The 18,353-nt window shown below is 37.1% G+C and overlaps 2 protein-coding genes and 1 pseudogene across 2 annotated transcripts; 1 reads left to right on the top strand and 2 right to left on the bottom strand.

Moving 5' to 3' along the window:
• Nucleotides 1–4,169: 4,169 nt before the first annotated feature.
• LOC110618863 lies at nt 4,170–12,092 on the bottom strand (annotated as a pseudogene).
• Nucleotides 12,093–12,334: 242 nt separating this feature from the next.
• On the top strand, nt 12,335–15,726 carry LOC110618861 (2-hydroxy-6-oxononadienedioate/2-hydroxy-6-oxononatrienedioate hydrolase). Its single transcript, XM_021762134.2, has 6 exons — nt 12,335–12,619; nt 12,697–13,162; nt 13,619–13,958; nt 14,562–14,660; nt 14,820–14,940; nt 15,323–15,726. Exons 1-6 carry the CDS (start codon nt 12,409–12,411, stop codon nt 15,535–15,537), a joined length of 1,452 nt encoding a protein of 483 aa, XP_021617826.1. The 5' UTR covers nt 12,335–12,408; the 3' UTR covers nt 15,538–15,726.
• Nucleotides 15,727–16,267: 541 nt separating this feature from the next.
• Nucleotides 16,268–17,643, bottom strand: LOC110618862 (probable inactive serine/threonine-protein kinase slob2). The gene is made up of 2 exons (XM_021762135.2): nt 17,053–17,643; nt 16,268–16,841 (listed from the first exon to the last, which is right to left on the bottom strand). The coding sequence occupies exons 1-2, from the start codon at nt 17,498–17,500 to the stop codon at nt 16,345–16,347; spliced, it is 945 nt and encodes a 314-aa protein (XP_021617827.1). The 5' UTR covers nt 17,501–17,643; the 3' UTR covers nt 16,268–16,344.
• Between the last annotated feature and the right edge of the window lie 710 nt (nt 17,644–18,353).

Raw genomic sequence — 18,353 nt, 5'->3', positions numbered from 1 at the left:
CCTGAACCCTGAACCCTGAACCCTGAACCCTGAACCCTGAACCCTAAACCCTGAGCCGAACATTGCCTGGATGCGGAGGCACATTCAGCCCCCGGACGTGGCCTGGCCAGCCACCTATAAAAGGGGCACTTAGCCGAAATGGGCGAGCTTTCTCCCATTTTCGGCCACAGCAAGCTTTCGACTTTCCTTTTTCAACTCTTGTGTTCTTCCTCCAAATCTCTACCATTTTTCTTGAGTTTTAAGCTTGCATTGAAGGTTTTGAGCTTTTAAACCAAGTTTTGGAGCTTTGGGAACTCAGGAGCTCATTTTCGTGGAACTCCAAGTTTAGGTCGTCTTCCTCTCGATCTTCAAGAGGTAAGAGCCGATCTTAAGCTCCTCATGTGTTTTAAGTAAGTTTTAAGTGATTTTATGGGGTAGAATGGCATGTATAGGGTTGTATGAGTTTTTAAGTAAATGTTAGGTTTTTTGTGATTTATGAACAATGTGGCATGTTTGAGTATGTTTGAAGTGTTGTAGTTGGGGTATATGCTTGTTTGAGGCCCCTAGGAGCTTGTATGCATGTTTTGGTTGAGTGGTATGCATGATTTGTGAGTTTGGAGGCAAAAATGCACAAAGGAACCGAGTTTCTGCCCTTTGGCAGAAACCAGGTTCGACAGCCGAAGGCACTTTCGGCCGCCGAACATGGCTGGGGAGGCAGGCCTTTCGGCTGCCGAAGTTGCCCCCGAAAAGAGACTTTCGTCTCTGTCGGGGACTTTCGGCCGCCGAAGGTGCCGCCGAACCTACCTGAGTTTCGTCTCTGTCCAGGACTTTCGGCCGCCGAAGGTGCCGCCGAAAGTGCCCTGTTCAGCCACTTCATGCATATCTCTATGTGATATTTTCATGATGTTTTAGGGGGTTTTTGGGGAGTATATTAGAGTTATGTTTATGTTGTTTGGTCCCTCATTGGAGTCCACCTGTGTAGGTTCGGACCTGAGGAACCGAGGACCCCAGCAGTGAGCCAGCTGCTACAGAGTTTGTCAGAGCTAGCCAGAGGTGAGTGGAATAAACCTCAGAGTTTTAAAATAAATGAAAATATGAATTTTGAGCATGATCCATGCATCATGAATGCCATGAGATATAGTAGGTTGTTTGCATTAGTATTCACGAATATGTTGCATTGCATTTATGATGTTGATGTGGATTGGTCATTGGATGATCCTTTAGTCCTCATATGATATGATGATGTTATGGCATGATATGGTATGGAAGTCCAGGTTGTACCCATTCTACGTACCTGGCACGATGTAAGAGGAAGTCCAGGTTGTACCCATTCTACGTCCCTGGCACAGTTGGACTGTATGATATGTTATGTTATGTTAAGGGAAAGACCGGTTGTACCCATTCTACGTCCCGGCACAGTTGGACTATGTAGAGGACTATTGGTGACAATACCATCCGAGATGTGATTTGTTGTGATGTGTTGCATTACATAATGGCACGAAATTTTAATACATGTTTTCACTATTCTACTCACTGGGCATCTAGCTCACCCCTCTCCCCTAACCCCCAGGTTTGCAGGTACGGGATAGATAGAGAAGGCAAGAAGAAAAAGTCATATGTATGTAATAGTTAGTTTGTGGACATGACAATTGTATTATGATGAAATGTAAAAATATTCAGGATGTTATGTAATGAGGTCATTGAGGATAGAGTTGTGCTTGACCATAATATGTTGTTAATCCCTTTTGTATATACATGATCTTATATTATGATGTTTATGTAAACTAACTCAACACATGTTGTTTTGCCTTTAAGGCTTGATGAGATCCCACAGAGGGACTATGTTATGTATATATTCAGAGTATGCACAGGTTGAGTTAGTTGATGACAGTATGTATGAAGAAAAGTTTTAATTTTTATACATGTTGTTGATCATGTATGGGATTATACAGGTTTAACCCCGAACCCTGAACCCCGAACCCCGAACCCCGAACCCCGAACCCCGAACCCCGAACCCCGAACCCCGAACCCCGAACCCCGAACCCGGAACCCCGAACCCCGAACCCCGAACCCAGAACCCCGAACCCCGAACCCCGAACCCCGAAACCCTGAACCCTGAAACCCTGAACCCTGAAACCCTGAAACCCTGAAACCCTGAACCCTGAACCCTGAACCTTGAACCCTGAACCCCGAACCCGAACCCGAACCCGAACCCGAAACCGAAACCGGAAACCCGGAACCCTGAACCCCGAACCCCGAACCCCGAATCCCGAACCCCGAACCCCGAACCCCGAACCCCGAACCCCGAAACCCGAAACCCTGAACCCTGAACCCTGAACCTGAACCCTGAACCCTGAACCCTGAACCCTGAACCCGGAACCCTGAACCCCTGAACCCCGAACCCGGAACCCGGAACCCCGAACCCGGAACCCCCAACCCCCAACCCCCAACCCCGAATCCCGAACCCCGGACCCTAGAACCCTAGAACTCTAGAACCCTAGAACCCTGAACCCTGAAAATGAATTCCAAAGCCTAAAACCTAATCTTCCAACCCCTAAAATTCTGAAATCCCAAATCTTGAATTTTAAAACCTAAACTCCAAATCCTAAAATCCTGAAACCTCAACTATGAACCGAACCTTTGAATTCAATTATATACCCTTGATTCTGTCATGGCTGTAGTCTAGTTTAATTTAAGTTTATTTTTAACTCGTAAAAAATGTTATATATAAATATTATTTTATTTTTTATATCATATAAATAAATATATTTTATATAATTCAATTATTTAATAAAATATATATTCAATAATATTTAAAATTTATATTTATTTCTTAACATTTTATTTAAAATTAAACTAAACGATTAAAATGTAAATTAAATCTTGGTGGATATCTATATAAAACTTGAAAAATTTTAAAAATTCTTAAATCCTGAATTCAAAATTTGAAATTCCAAACTCTAAACTCTCAGAATTTTAAATTCTGAATCCTGAGCCTTCTGGCCGAATAAATTAAATTTCAAATATTATCTTTAAATATACTATAATAATATTATACCTAAACTTTAATTCTCCGTGAATTTTAATTTAGTTATCACAAAAACTCTTTTAACCTATTTTATTTTGTTTCCAAGTATTTTAATGATATAAAATTATCTCATCCATTTCTTTCCTTTCTCCATATATTTCCCCATGGTCACACCTCCCAGTCAAACCCACAGGTTATTGAAATAATTTAGAGAATTCATCTGTTAATCCCACCGGCTGTCCTTGGTTGATAAATTTTGCACAAAAGACCAATGCACGATTTGTGGTCATATTAGATGCCATGTTAACTTATTCTTTTCTGCCCCGCCCCTACTTGAAGCTCATGGCCAGTATTGCAAATGTCCACCAAGTACCACATCAAAACCATCTACATAAATTTCAATTTGAAATAATTTACCCGTCACTTTTTAATTTTGCAGTGCAAGTGCTGGCACTCGGTATCTTTTGGCCATTTGCCTAGGCTACTTGAAGTCCATTTCATTAACGATATGCAACCCCAAACTTCGAGTTGCTACTCGACTTAAGAAGTTACTTGAACTGTTACCTCCCTTTTATGCCATCTTTATGCGAAACACAATTTAAGAAGGGGTGAAATGCTGCATGTATCATGTGACATTTCAGCCCCTTCAGCACCATGAATGATACACCGTATGGGGAAAATTTTCGAAGTGCTGTTGACAATCTCGTACCTCTCCTGGAAGGAGAAGATTCTCTATGCCCCTTTGATAAACAAGCATGATTTTGGTAGTTTGATTGATGATGAATTAGCAGTGATATACTTACAACTACTCGCTTGAATTCTATCTGCTTGGTGGATTTTCATTTTCACTGGTGATTATATTATTGCATTTTGTAACAACAAATACCTCAGTTATCGTCTATCACACATAATTTTGATATTTGGGGGGAGGGGAAGAGCCCTAAAGGGATCGGTGAGAGTATCATCTTAGAACCATTTTTTTATATCATGGTAAATGGACCTGTTAACTTCAAAGAAGGTCCAATTTTATAGCCTTTGAGAATTAAAAATAATGACAGTAAAGAAAATATTAATTGGAAGCAAGTATTTGTATATCATCAACTTGTTTTTCATTTTCATTTTTCTTTTTTCAATTAATTCATTTATATTACGTTGATATTGACTAATATTATTTTGATCAATCCATTAAACAAGGCTTGTACAAATAAATAATCCTTTAGTGATCAAATTGAGGAGCTCAATAAAATGAAATCTAAAATCCTGGATTGAAAAGATCTTTCTTTCTGGAGAGTCATTAACAATATCCTCCCTGCAAGGGAAAACCTTACTCAAATGGGTATTATTATATGCAAGGAATGTTTGATTTGTGGGTTCCCTTTGAAATTCTAGATTTTGGTGTACTGAGTAACTTGGATGGCAAGTTCCTGCAACCATTTTTTACAGATAAAAACTATATGTTTGGTTAAATGGCAGCCGAAATGTTATACCTTATCTCAAATTGATCTGTACACATTGTCTATGCATTCCCTTGGGTATAGGTTGTTAATAAGAAGAGTAAAGAACATCTGAACCCATCCCATAGGGCATGATACAAGATCGCTTTAAGAACCTGCATCAATAAAGGATAAAAACAACAAAAGAAAATCAGAATGGTTAATCATAAGCAAAATATCACAACCTGAACTCAAAGATGAGGAACCTTGAAGAAGAAGAAGAAGAAGAAACAAGTGAAATCAACATTTGACGTTCAGAATTGAAAATTTTCAGTGCAGATGAAAGACTTTGAAGTTCAAGAAGGATTAAATGCAGGTATATGGCTTCACCTAAAGATACTTCTAAATTTAATAATATTGAGATCATTCAACGATCATAGAAAAATTTATAAGCATATATTGTTAAATTGATCTTGTAATTGCAAGTATAATGTCACTATAATAAAAAATTTTCAAACACATTCAAATATAATAGAGTATATCAAGATAATTTGGAGGATTGTTCACCAAAAATAGCCTTTAATTTTCAGGAAATTGAACTTAGAAGAAAACATACCCTCAAAACCAATTTAGGCATATTTAGTTGAACACACGATTAAATATCTTTTCCAGAGCACAAACAGGAAGGCTAAATCATATGGGAGCTCATGCCTCAATCCAGGCTGCAAGTTTAGGCCTACCACCAGTGAAATCATATTTGAATACCTCTGGCAAGAAGCCATGGGATTTTTCAACATACGAAATGTAGGTATATCCACCTGAAGAAAAAATAATTTAATGGAAGTCCAAAAGAATGCTCGAATAATGTGTTACAATAATAGTTTAACCTTCAAAAAAAGTCTTCTTTGGCAGAATCTTACAGTATTTACAGCATTGATTTAGTCCAACTTTTCACCCAAACATAAACATATAGAAAATATGGCTTTTTATCATGGTGGCAAACAGAATCATGCACATCTCACATCAGTCAGAAGAGATTGCCCTTCAAAGTTGCCATCAAGTTTTTAATCAAGTCAAGACACTAATGATTTTACTATTATGTTCCAAAGCTGGGGTGTCGGCCTCATGGTGCAGGAGGTCAGGGATTTCATAGTAACAGTGATAAGTTAATATATGCTAAAGTAAAAACCTAAAATAGAATTCAAGATTCTCACATGGAAATCTCAATATTGAGAGGAAATAGAGAGGAAGAAATGAAGAATAAAATGAGTTAGAAAGAAGAGTAGAAAGACAAAAGAAAGAAGAAAGAAGATTCAGAAATAAGAAGAGTTGAAGAAGGTATTCTCATTAATTTTCTAGTAATGTTCTGTGTTACAATTTATTCTCTATTTATACTACTGCTGGCAGTTAATAACTTTTTCCCTCCACTTTTTTCACGCACTGAAAAATTTTGACAACTTCCTATCTGTCTCTTATAAGTCACAAAACTCTCCGATCAGAACTAATTAAATCCTCTCCAATCATTAATAAGTGGAAAGAATGATTAAACAAAAGCGAAAGATTTGAAATTTGTACATGTTTAGAAGATCACTTTCTGTTGTGGAGACTTGACTTACTTGTAATACACCCACATGTATAGAATTATATTTCTCCTATAAAACTTTTTCATTATGTTTTATTTAATACAACTTGACGATCAAGTTTGGAACTTCGTTTAGTGCAACTTACCCACTATGTCTTGACCAACTTGTTTGACAAGTTTTGACTACAATCTCTGTGAAGTCCTTCTTGAAAAAGTTTCTTCTCTCTCTCCCCCACATATCTTTATAAATAAACTTTTTATGCTGGAGTTACTAAGGAGTATCATAAAGAAAGTTTTGTGAGCACATTGGGTGTATTTGGATTAAAAGGTTTGAGTGATTATCCTCTCTTGTTCTTGTACCTTTTCTAATTATTAGTAGATTTTTCTCCTCTCCTTCGCCCGTGGACGTAGGCTTCCGCGTAAATTTGTGTGTTCTCTCTCATCTTATCCTATTTATCAATTTTGTTTGTTGGATGATCCTTTCCCAAAACCGCTTTCTATAAACCGTGTTGCGTCAAGATTGCTTTCATCTGATTTGCCACATAGTAAAACTCATATTGCACTTAAATTTCTCAATATTAAATTTTGTTGTCGGCATAGCAGAACCCAAACAAATATTAGCAAAGCTTTTATACCATTTTTTTAGAATAAAATGCGGACCCTCTCTATGATAGAAGGTACATCAATTAATTCTCACATTGATGAATTCTCTTATATTCTTTTAGACTTGGCAAATATGGAGATAAAGTATGAAGATGAAGATTAGGCTCTTATGTTGCTTCGTTCGTTTACCTCCACCATATAAGAACTTTGGAGAAACTTTGGTTTATAGCAACAAGTCTTTAAAGTTAAAGGAGGTGAAAGCATTTTTGTATTCAAAAGAGCTCTTTGACAAAGAACTCTCTTCTAGCCATTCTGACAATCCAGCAAAATTTTTGATTGTTAGAGGAAGGTCTTCTATGAGGGAGCCCAGCAGCAGTAGTCGGCCGAGGTTGAAATCAAAGTCAAAAAATAGTCAATTCACTGTAATTGTTGCAAGAAGAAATGGCATATTAAAACTGAATGTTATAAGCTTCAGAATAAGAATAAAGAAAACAAACAGAAAATTGATAAGTCTGCCGAAGCCAGTGTTGTACGGGATGAGGTAGAAGACAGTGATGTCTACACTGTTAAGAGCAAGCAGAACCTAAATTAAAACTGAATGTTATAAGCTTCAGAACTAAAATAAAGAAAATAATCAGAAAATTGATAAGTCTGCCAAAGCCAGTGTTGTACGGGATGAGGTAGAAGACAGTGATGTCTACACTGTAATTGAAGATGGTGCCAAATCCAGACAAGGATGGGTCTTAGGTTCTGCTTGCTCATTCCATATATGTCTCCACAGAGATTGGTTTTCCTCTTTTCAACCTGTAGACAGAGGAGTTGTGCTAATGGGCAATGATCATCCTTGTAAGGTTGTCGGTATTAATACTATTAAAATTAGGATGTATGACGGCGTAATCAGAACATTGACTAATATAAGGTATGTTCCTAATATGAGAAATAATCTCATCTCTTTACCTGTTTTGAATAATCTTGGTTGCAAGTTTTCTAGTGAAGGCGGAATTTTGAAGGTTATGAAGGGTGCTCTTATTGTGATGAAAGCCAACCAAATTGGTAGATTGTATGTATTGCAAGGACTTACCATCATTGGGTCAGCTGCAGTTTCTTCTTCTATGTCAAATTTAAATGTGACATAGCTATGGCGCATGAGAAGGGGTTGACAATGTTAAGCAAGCAAGGCCTTCTTAACGGTCAAAGTACATCAAAGTTGGAGTTTTGTGAACATTGTATTTTCAACAAGCATAAAAGAGTCTGTTTCAATATAGCAATTTATAAAACTAAAGGTATTTTGGACTATATTCATTCAGATCTTTGGGAACCCGCACGCACTCCTTCGAAAGGTGGTACTCGCTACATGCTTAGTTTCATTTATGACTACTCTAGGAAGGTATGTATTTACTTTTTAAAAAGAAAAATGAAGCCTTTGCTACTTTTAAAGAATAAAAAGCTTTGTTAAACAAGCAGACAAGCAAGAAAGTCAAGCGGCTTCACACTGACAATGGGCTAGAGTTTTGTAATAGTGAGTTCATTAAATTCTGTAAAAGATGAGGGTATTGTGAGATATATCATAGTTAGAAGAACACAACAAAATGGTGGTGTTGAACCCATGAATAGAACTCTATTGGAGAAAATTCGATGTTTGTTGCCTAATTTTAGTTTGACACAACTTTTGGGCAGAAGCAACTTCTACAGCTTGCTATTTGGTGAATCGTTCCCCATCTGCATCAATTGGATGTAAGATTCCAGAAGAGGTATGGTCTAATAATTCTGCTAATTATTCTGATTTACGGGCATTTGGTTGTCCTGTTTATATTCATATTAATGATGGAAAACTTGAACCTATATCTAAAATCACCTAAATCAGTTATTTCTTCTGACACAGGGATGCCGAATTTAGACGAGCAAGTGGAGGTTGAAATTCAAGTGGAAAATACAACTTCATGAAATGATTCCACTCTAGACCCAATTCAGTTATCTCCTACTACAGATGTACAAGAGTCAATAGAAGAGAAGCAGTCTTTTGCCAAAAACAAACCACACCACAGAAAAAGAGAAGAACACCTACAAAATTAGCAGATTATATCACTTTTGCTTGTGTTGTTGTACAAGAAACTGAAGAAGCCAATGATTATTTGACATATTCAGAAGTTGTTTCTTGTGATGATTCTACCAAGTGGTTGATAGCAATACAAGAGGAGGTGGAATTTCTCCATAAGAACAAAACTTGGGATTTGGTGAAACCGCCAAAAGATAAAAAGATTGTTGGTTGCAAATGGGTCTTTAAAAGGAAAGATGGTATTTCAAGTGTTGAATATGCTATATATATAAGGCATAATTGGTCGCTAAGGGTTATAGTCAGGTACAGGGAGTTAACTTTAATGATGTTTTCTCTCTTATTGTTAAACATAGCTCTACTAGTGTCTTTCTTTCTCTAGTTGCTATGCATGATTTAGAGTCAGAACAACTAGATGTCCAGACAGCCTTCTTGCATAATGAACTTGAAGAGACAATTTACATGCAACAGCTTGAGGTTTTGAGATTGAAGGCAAAGAAGACCATATTTGCTTGTTAAAGAAATCATTATATGGGTTGAAGCAGTCACCTCGACAATGGTATAAGCGGTTTGATTCCTTTATGGTTGGTTATCTCTATTTTAGAAGCCAACATAACAGTTGTGTATACTTCAAAAATCTTGGTAATGGCTCATTCATTTATTTGTTGTTTTATATTGATGATATGCCTATTGTTGCCAAGGATATGTCTGAGATCAACAGGTTGAAAGAAGAATTGTGTGGTGAATTTGAAATGAAAAATTTGAGAGCAGCTAAGAAGATTCTTGGTATGGAGGTCCAGAGGGACAAAACTTCATGCAAACTTTATTTAACTCAAAAGAGTTTTGTAGAGAAAGATTTTTAGCGTTTTGGGATAAAAAATGCTAAGCCTGCTGCTCATTTTAGGCTTTCAGCAACTTTGTCACCATAATCTAAGAAAGATATTGAGTATATGTCACATGTTCCTTATTCAAGTGTTGTTGGTAATATCATGTATGCTATAGTTTACACCCATCCAGAGATTGCACATACAGTCAGTGTAGTTAGTAGATATATGGCTAATCCGGGTAAGGAGCACTGGCAGGCTGTGAAATGGATTTTAAGATATTTGAGGGGTACTACTAACAATTGTTTAAAATTTGGTAGAAGTAAGAAAAATGTGGTTAGTTTTGTTAATTCAAACAATGCAGGTGAGCTTGATAGAAGAAGATCTATCACTGATAATGTGTTTAGCTTTGGTAATTGTGCTATCATCTGGAAAGCGACTTTACAGTGACTTTATCTATTACAGAAGCTAAGTACATGGCAATGGTTGAAGCTGTAAAGCTATTTGGTTAAGAGGTTTGTTTGGTGAGCTCAGTTCGGATTTACAAGTGACTATTGTCCATTGTGATAGTCAGAATGCTATTCATTTGACAAAGGATCATATGTTTCATGAAAAGACAAAGCACATTGATGTGAAGTATCATTTTGTTTGAAATGTTATTTGTCAAGGAAACATTACAGTTAAGAAAATTGGTACTGCAGATAATCCACCTAACATGATGACTAACCCTCTTTCATTAAGCAAGTTCAAGCATTGGTTGGACTTGATTGGTATTCATAATTGTTGATTTTTCCCTTAAAGGTTTTGTAGAGAAGGTGGAGTTAATCTTCTATTTTTGATACATGAGAATTCAAGACAAGGTGTAGATTTGTTGTGGTGACTTGAATTACTTATGGTATACCTACACATATAGAATTATATCTCTCGTATAAGGCTTCTTCATTAAGTTTTATTTAATAAAACTTGACCACTAAATTTAGAGTTTCATTAAGTGCAACTTACCCACCAAGCTTTGACCAACTTGTTTGATAAGTTTTGATTGTCCAATCTCTGTGAAATCCTTCTTAAAGAAGTTTCTTCTCTCTCTTTTATGTATCTTTATAAATAAACCTTTTGTGATGGAGTTGCTAAGAAGTGTCATAGTAACTCGATCTTATTGCGCTTAAATTTCTCAATATCAAATTTTGTTGTTGCCGTAGCAGAACCCAAACAAATATTAGCAAAGTTCTAATACCGGTTTGTTAGGATAAGTACGACAAACAAAATAGAGAAAGTTTTGTGACCACATTGAGTGTATTTGGGTTAAACAGTTTGAGTGATTGTTCTCTCTTGTTCTTATACCTTTTTTATTATTAGTCAATTTGTCTTCTCTCCTTTACCCATGGACATAGATTTACACTGAACCACGTGATTCTAATAGAAAGGTCAATTGACTAATATCTGACTACATTTGCCAAAGTGGGTAAACGAATAAGTAGAATCAAGTACCTTAACCACAGCAATATTTGCAGGGATGACATCTATTTCTCCACTAGCAGATCCAGTGACTAAATTTGAGCACCCAATTCAGAAAACTTCAAGCTTACTGGCTTGCCTCCAACAGGATCATACAAAAAAATCAACATCTCTCAGTTTTCTTGTCTTGAGGAAGTCATTGACACTCACAGTAATGTTTCTTTGCTCAAGTCCACCACATGATCAACTCCCAAGGGCTTCAAAAACTCTACTTTTTTTCATCTCCCCTGATTGTAGGTAAATGCAATTACAAAGTATGGTGGTAAAGCATCTTTCCTCTTTTTCTCTAAAGGAGGAAGAAAAGAGAACAACGCTTGCCAAAAAACTTAGCAAGGCAAGTGCCTAGCATCGGCAATAAAGATGGTACCACAAACCTTGCAAATTTGCACAGCTGAAAGGCCAAACACATCCAGCCGCATCAAGAACCAGCAACACCTAGAAGCATTCATAGCATTGACATGCCAAGATTAAACATCTCCCAGTTTATGTAGGGGAAAAACAGAAGAAGAGATAAATGACTAATGAAATTGATGATGTAATACCTGAGACGAGGCCAAGCGAGCTCTGTGAACAGAGCAACATGGGAAGCTCCAAAAGCGACGGGTAGTGCAGCAGCAGCCACCAGATCTCACCCCTCTGGCACCCGATACCTTTCATGTATCAAAAAGAAGAAAAATCCAAATAGGTCAGCAGCAGCGAAGTAGGCAAAAAAAAATGCAAGCAAAAAAAGAAGTTAGTTTACAGTTGGGGTTGATCGGCGACGATGAATTGAGCGAAAGCGCCAAGGGAAGCCAAGCACATGTTCGCCAACCTTGAAATGGAGATATTAGTACCAACAGCACCAAGAATAACAGAATAATTGGAGCCAGGGAAGAAAGGCAGGGGAGGCCTTTCTAGGTCTTTGCCCAAAATCTGGAGGTAATTGGCATAGTTCAGGCTAGTGCCTGTTACTAACTCTTACTGTGGTAGGGGAGTCCAATTGTGGGATTGGTTGGCTTTTGCTCGGTACTATCACGGAATTCTCGTCCATCTTTCCAACTGGATCGCCCAATTTCTTCCGCACCAAAGCCTCCATTTTTCACTTTCTCCGTTTCTCGTGCACTCAGGTGCCTAGACAGAGATGATAATCTGATAGACGACGCTAGAAGAAATGGATTTTATAGATATTTGTGCAGGGAGGACATTTTATAGATTGGTCGGGCGTATATAAGACTTACCCCAAAAAAAAAAAAGGCGCAGAAGAGGTTTCGTCATTTTATCCACATAGTTTCTCCTCTCTTACCTCGGTCTGTTCTCTGGTTCTATTAGGTAAAACAAAAAACCTTTGCTGCTTCTGGTATGGTTATTTTGATCTGCTAGTCTTTTGGTTAAAGTATCAAAATACCTACACCATGAGTGGAATATTGCTTCAGCAGCCGGCCTTCCTATCCCCAAATTACAATATCGGTGATGGTAAGATAACGAGAAAGGATAGCACCAGCCTCAGCTTTCCTGATTGGCAGGGTGGATTTGCTGTTCGTTATGCAAAAGCTTCGTATAATAGGTTTCTTCCTCATTGTGCTGCTGCTGCTTCTTCTTCTGCTGCACCAGGCAGCGGCTCTGGTATCATCTGCTTTGAACTTTATTACTGACTGCTACATGTAATTAAGAGTACTTAATTTCTCCTGTTTAATCTCCAGATCCATGGTTGGATTCGCAAACACGTCAGAGAACGAGGAAAATAGCTGGGGTTGATCAAGATGAATTATTGGACCCTAAACTTTTAGCTGATCCAGACAGTTGTTTTTGTGAGTTTAAAGGGGTCCATATACACCACAAGGTATACACTGCAGAGAACACTCTTTCTCAACTTCCTCACTCAACGTCTCCCAAGATTGGCCTTCCTATCATACTCTTACATGGCTTTGGAGCCTCTGTTTTCTCGTGGAGCCGAGTTATGAAGCGCCTGGCAGAGATTACAGCTTCCAAAGTTCTTGCCTTTGACAGACCTGCCTTTGGATTGACGTCCAGGGTTGATTCTTTCATGCATTTATCCCATGGCACCGAGGATACAAAACCACTGAATCCATACTCCATGGCATTTTCTGTGCTTGCTACCTTGCATTTCATTGATTTCTTGGAAGCTGAGAAAGCAATTCTGGTGGGGTATGTTCTTCTTTTCCATTAAAGCCTATGATTTCCATATTTTTTGGTTTCGCCACCCCCCAACCTCGGGGAGAGGACGCATTGGTTTATAGTCGTTAGATATTCTTGGAATGAATACTTGGTAACAGTGATGACCCTAGTCGTATTGTTTGTCTGACCTTCACTGGAGTTTATACGCAAATTATCGCTTTAATTTCTGATTCATAGACTTTCTTAGGCTCATATCGGATTCACCGAAACTGTTTGTTATCACCAATGAGAGGCACAAATCAATGCACCAACAAATAGACATAGCTCTCCTGCCCAGGGGCACTCTATTTGCCTTTTTCTTTCAGTTTTTGATCATTGAAATTGGTCCTACTATATTGTTTTAAATCTATGAGCCATATTAGTTTTACTTTGTAGATCCTTTTTGGAAACGTATATCTGAATATATAAAAAACCTTTACATGCTAGGCATTCTGCTGGTTCTCTTGTAGCTGTCAATTCATATTTTGAGGCTCCAGAACGAATTGCAGCTCTAATCCTTGTTGCCCCGGCTATACTTGCCCCTAGTGCTTTTTATAACGCTGCTGAAGGAAATAATGGCGGAAGAGATACACGGACTGAAGGAGATGGATCAAATTCAAATGTGTTCAAAAAAAACTTTGTCAAGCTTTTTGAGATTTTATTGAAGTTCACAACTGACATTATTAATGCAATAGGGCAAAGGCTCAAGGGAATGATGGATGTGCTTAATTCTTTGTATAAGAAAGTGTTGTCAGCCATCTTGTGCTCTGCTTTCGGTGTAACGCTGGTACTGAATTTCTTTATCTCTTGCATTTATGTTATTGTAAATAATAATGAAGTCCTTTCATTTTTTTACAAAATTAAATACTCGGTCCTTATTTTTCTAAATCACAATTAAAATATCCCTGAATATGGGAAAATCAAATTTTGTCGGTTCTCTTAAAAAAATAGTTACTCAACTTATTATGAACTTATTTTTATAGAATGAAACTCTTTATGTTATTTCTGGACTTGGTTGATCCATTTCTTTATTTAGGTTTATGAAATTGAAATATCAAATATTGATTATCCTTGAAATTATTTTCATTGTTTGCCGTCAGGCATTGTTAACCATTGGTGTTCATCTTTCTCTTACTTGTTATCTTCAAAATGGGGATTTCTCGCTCCAAACCAAGTTCATGAGTTGTGTTCACTAACATGAATTGATATGTAGAGGATGTGATTGCTCTCAGCATCCATTTTTTATATGTAACCACTGCTCAATGTATATGTTTTCTTTGGAATAGAATTAGATGATAATGCCAATTCTATACAATATTTTTCCTTGTATGTAGGGCATGCTTGATTATCTTCAATATCTATTTAATGATGACTTGACTGTGATTATCAGATAAGGATGTTGATTGATAAATTTGGCACCGCAGCAGTAAGGTTTGCTTGGTACAACTCAAAGCAAGTCAATGAACATGTTATAGATGGTTATACGAAGGTAATCTAGTTTGTTTTGCAAAGTAGTCTAGTTTGGCTCTCGTTGTTCTATTATCTCCCAGAATGTAGAACAAGACGCTGAATCATGGGACAGATTAAATGGCAATCATTTGTTGGTACTGCATATTATTTACTTGGACTTTTACCTATATAAATGCAGCCATTGAGGGCTAAGGGCTGGGACAAGGCTCTTGCAGAATTCACTGCAGCAACACTTGCATATGAGGATTCTGGTTCAAAGCCACCACTGTCAAAAAGATTTCATGAAATCTCATGTCCTGGTAATAGTATATTTTCTGCCACTTAAAGCTAACATTTGGATGACTGCCTACTTTGGAAGTTTTCTATTGCTTAGTCGAGAAACAAAAATTGCAGTTGGTGGGTTAAATGTCTTTTAGATGGATTGGTACTAATTAAGATTTCCACAAAGGTAGCCTAGCCTCTAACCAGGATTTTAAAATGGCTAGAGAGTGGGTGGGATGATTTCCTCAACCTGGAAAATTTTCTTAGTTCAACTTTTCTTATTAATTGGTAATCAGTTCAATTTTTGAGCATCAGTATTTCATTCCGGAGTCTTAGTATCAGATGTCAGTCCTCATATCATGTTTTAACTGGTAGAAGAATATAATGGTAATCATTTTTCATTTCTTTGTCACACCTCAGTTCTAATTGTCACTGGTGATAGTGATCGAATTGTTCCCGCTTGGAATGCTGAGAGACTTTCACAAGCTATACCCGGATCTTGCCTGAAGGTAATTAAGCATTGTGGCCATTTGCCGCATGAAGAGAAGGTGGAAGAGTTTGTTTCAATTGTTGAGATGTTTTTGCAAAGAGCTTTTGGTAATTATGAGGAACCATCTTTGCAATCGGTGATTTAAAAGCCCATTCCTGATAAATACATAGCATTCTTCTAGTGAAAAATGAAATATTCAGAATGCTGCACTTCGAAAATGAAGATTATTTCAGAGTCATGCTTGTATATAGAACAGCCAAATGCCTTGATTATTGTTGCTTTACATTTTTTGTTTGTTTATAAATATGTCGAGAAATGGGATAATTTTCATTTCATAGCAATAAAGCAATAAGAACATTCATATTCGAAGAAAAAAAAATCATGCAATTAAGCCCTACCATTGCCTTTCTTAAAAAGTTAGTCTGCAATAAGAGTCCAGCGTAGCTCACAAACATATTTTATATAACAGAGCCGCTGCTCGAAAAAATCAAGAAATTGGAGAAGGATGAAAATTCTCCTCCCTGATTTTCAGTCTCAAACCCTAAAGCTCCTTGCTGGGATCTTGTGAAAGCCATTCTAGCCAAAGCAAGAGTCATTTTCACCATAGGAAGAAGAAACAATATGAAAGCCAAGATGAAAGCTCAGATTTTGTTAAAGAACCCACATCTAATGGAGAATAGATTGAAAATTAACATGATATTTAAGTTTCCCCACAATGGCTAAAACTTTTGGCTTATGTTGAGTTTGTCTTTTTAGATTTCTTTTCATTTTTTTAATTTGTTTTTAGAATTAGCACCGAGAATTAATAAATTATATGTGAGCAATGAACATGAATTTCACTCCCTAGTATAGTTGCATAGCTTGATTCACAACCATAGAGAAGGTGGAAATTATGAGATAATCAAGTCTTAGAGTATTTCAACATATTACAGGAAATTGTACCTCCCACGTTTCAGAAAGGAGGATCTGTTGATATTGTAAGACTAGGATCCGGTAAGCCTGCAGGAATATCAAATCCTGACATGAAGTCATCACCAAAAATCATAGCACCTGCAGCCAGAGCCCCAGCACCAACCCCCATTGCTAACCCAGGTCTGGGACCCAGTCCAGGTGCTGCTGCAGATGATGGCATATTTATGTAGTCTGAATTTGGAAGAAAGGTGGGTATATAACCAACGTTAGAAGGCGGCGGCGGTGGTGGTGGTGGAGTGCGTGGGGGATGATGGCTAGGTCCAGCTGCTGGGGGGTAACTTGGTCCACCCATGGGTGGATTGGAATAATTTGTAGGATAAGGCATTGGAAGAGCATATGAAAATTTTGATGATTGATTTTCTGGCCGTCTGACAGGAGCAAGAGGTATTTCTGACTGATAACCTTGCCGAGACCCACCTTCAGAAGACGATGCGAAGTTGCTACCATGATCCATCAGCACAATTTCTCCTTCATTGCCTGCAAAACGAGTACTAAATTAAATTTTAATTGGACTACAAATGGGTGAACCATCCTCCAAATAATAGTGCATGATAATGTCAATTTCAAAAAAGAAGAAAACCAAGCTATATGGAAAATTCCGGGAAAAAAAAAGGTATATGGAAAATAATCAGTAAAATATGCTGAAGAGAATCCAGTTGGACAAGTTAAAGATCCTTCCCATAAATACCTGCATATGAACTTGGTTCTCCCCCGTCCTCTGAGAGACGAATAGAAATATCTACAAACCCCTGTGGTTTGCTGGAGTTTCTTTTGCGCAGTTGGTAGCTACCTACTTCTTTTCCTGGCTTGAAGGCCTCTGAGCTTTTGCTATACTTAGACAAAAATTCTTTCAAGAGGACAGTGGCTGTGCCTTGACGTCTTTCTCTGAGGAAAATGGGCTCTCTGCTGTATACCTCAACATGTAGTGCCATATCTTGAAAGTTCGCATCATCAACCAAGGTAGCAAACTTGGTTTTCCATATGGGATTTGTATTCCCAGAGGAATCGATCTTGGTGCAATATTTATTGTTAGGATCAATCCAACCGACCGCGAACCACTGAAGCTTCCAGAGGGAGGAAGTATGTCGAAGCCCACGAGCAGATATCAAGCAAACTTCAACCCAGATTTTTCCCATACTAGACAGCTGAAATTCAGGAGATGCTAGGGACCTGTCCTGTGCAAGGCTTTTCTTTTGATAAAGTTGATTAGAAATGGGAAAGATTAGATTATTTGGCGTTACACACAAGGCTACTTTACTTTTATGGAGAGCAAATTCTGGCACCTAAGCACAATTTCTTGTCTAATATGCTACCGCCACCTACCTCTCGTACTCAAAGTGCATCACAGACAGGCAAGAATCTGTGTACAAAAATAAATCATAAAAAGTAGTATCCAATAACTTCCAAAGTTTTTAATGATTTCTCATTAGCTTTTCATTTCTCCTAAAACTCTCAAATGAGAAGCTACACAATTAAGTGTATAACATTGTAAAACCCTCAAAAACATTTATATAGTATCAAATTTGTTTTCAATGAGATCAGGAAGTAATATGATATGTACTAATCTCATAGTTCTAATTATTATCCAATCATAATAAAAATATCGATAAAAAATATTTGGAGATGTTACTTAAATATAATAAGAATTTCATAATTATAATTATATTATAATTTCCTTTATATAATAATATAATTTTGTATATTTTATTTTTACTCAAAATTTAATTAACATTAAAAATAAATAACAATCTTATATAGTGTATTTAAACATTTAAAATACACGAACTATGATACTCATCTACAACCAGCAGGCAAAACAATCCTTCAAAAAATTTTTAATAGGTAAAACATGAAAGACAAGATACAAAAGAATGAAAATGTACATTGGAATTCAAACATTTAAAAGAGGCAAAACCTTATCAAAATTGAGAACAGGAGCATAATTGTCGGTATCTGTTTTCTTTTCTTATCAAGAAAAAAAAAAGTACA

This window comes from Manihot esculenta, chromosome 7, assembly GCF_001659605.2.
Source record: "Manihot esculenta cultivar AM560-2 chromosome 7, M.esculenta_v8, whole genome shotgun sequence".
Taxonomy (NCBI): domain Eukaryota; kingdom Viridiplantae; phylum Streptophyta; class Magnoliopsida; order Malpighiales; family Euphorbiaceae; genus Manihot; species Manihot esculenta.
This window is presented reverse-complemented; position numbering and strand designations above follow the sequence as displayed.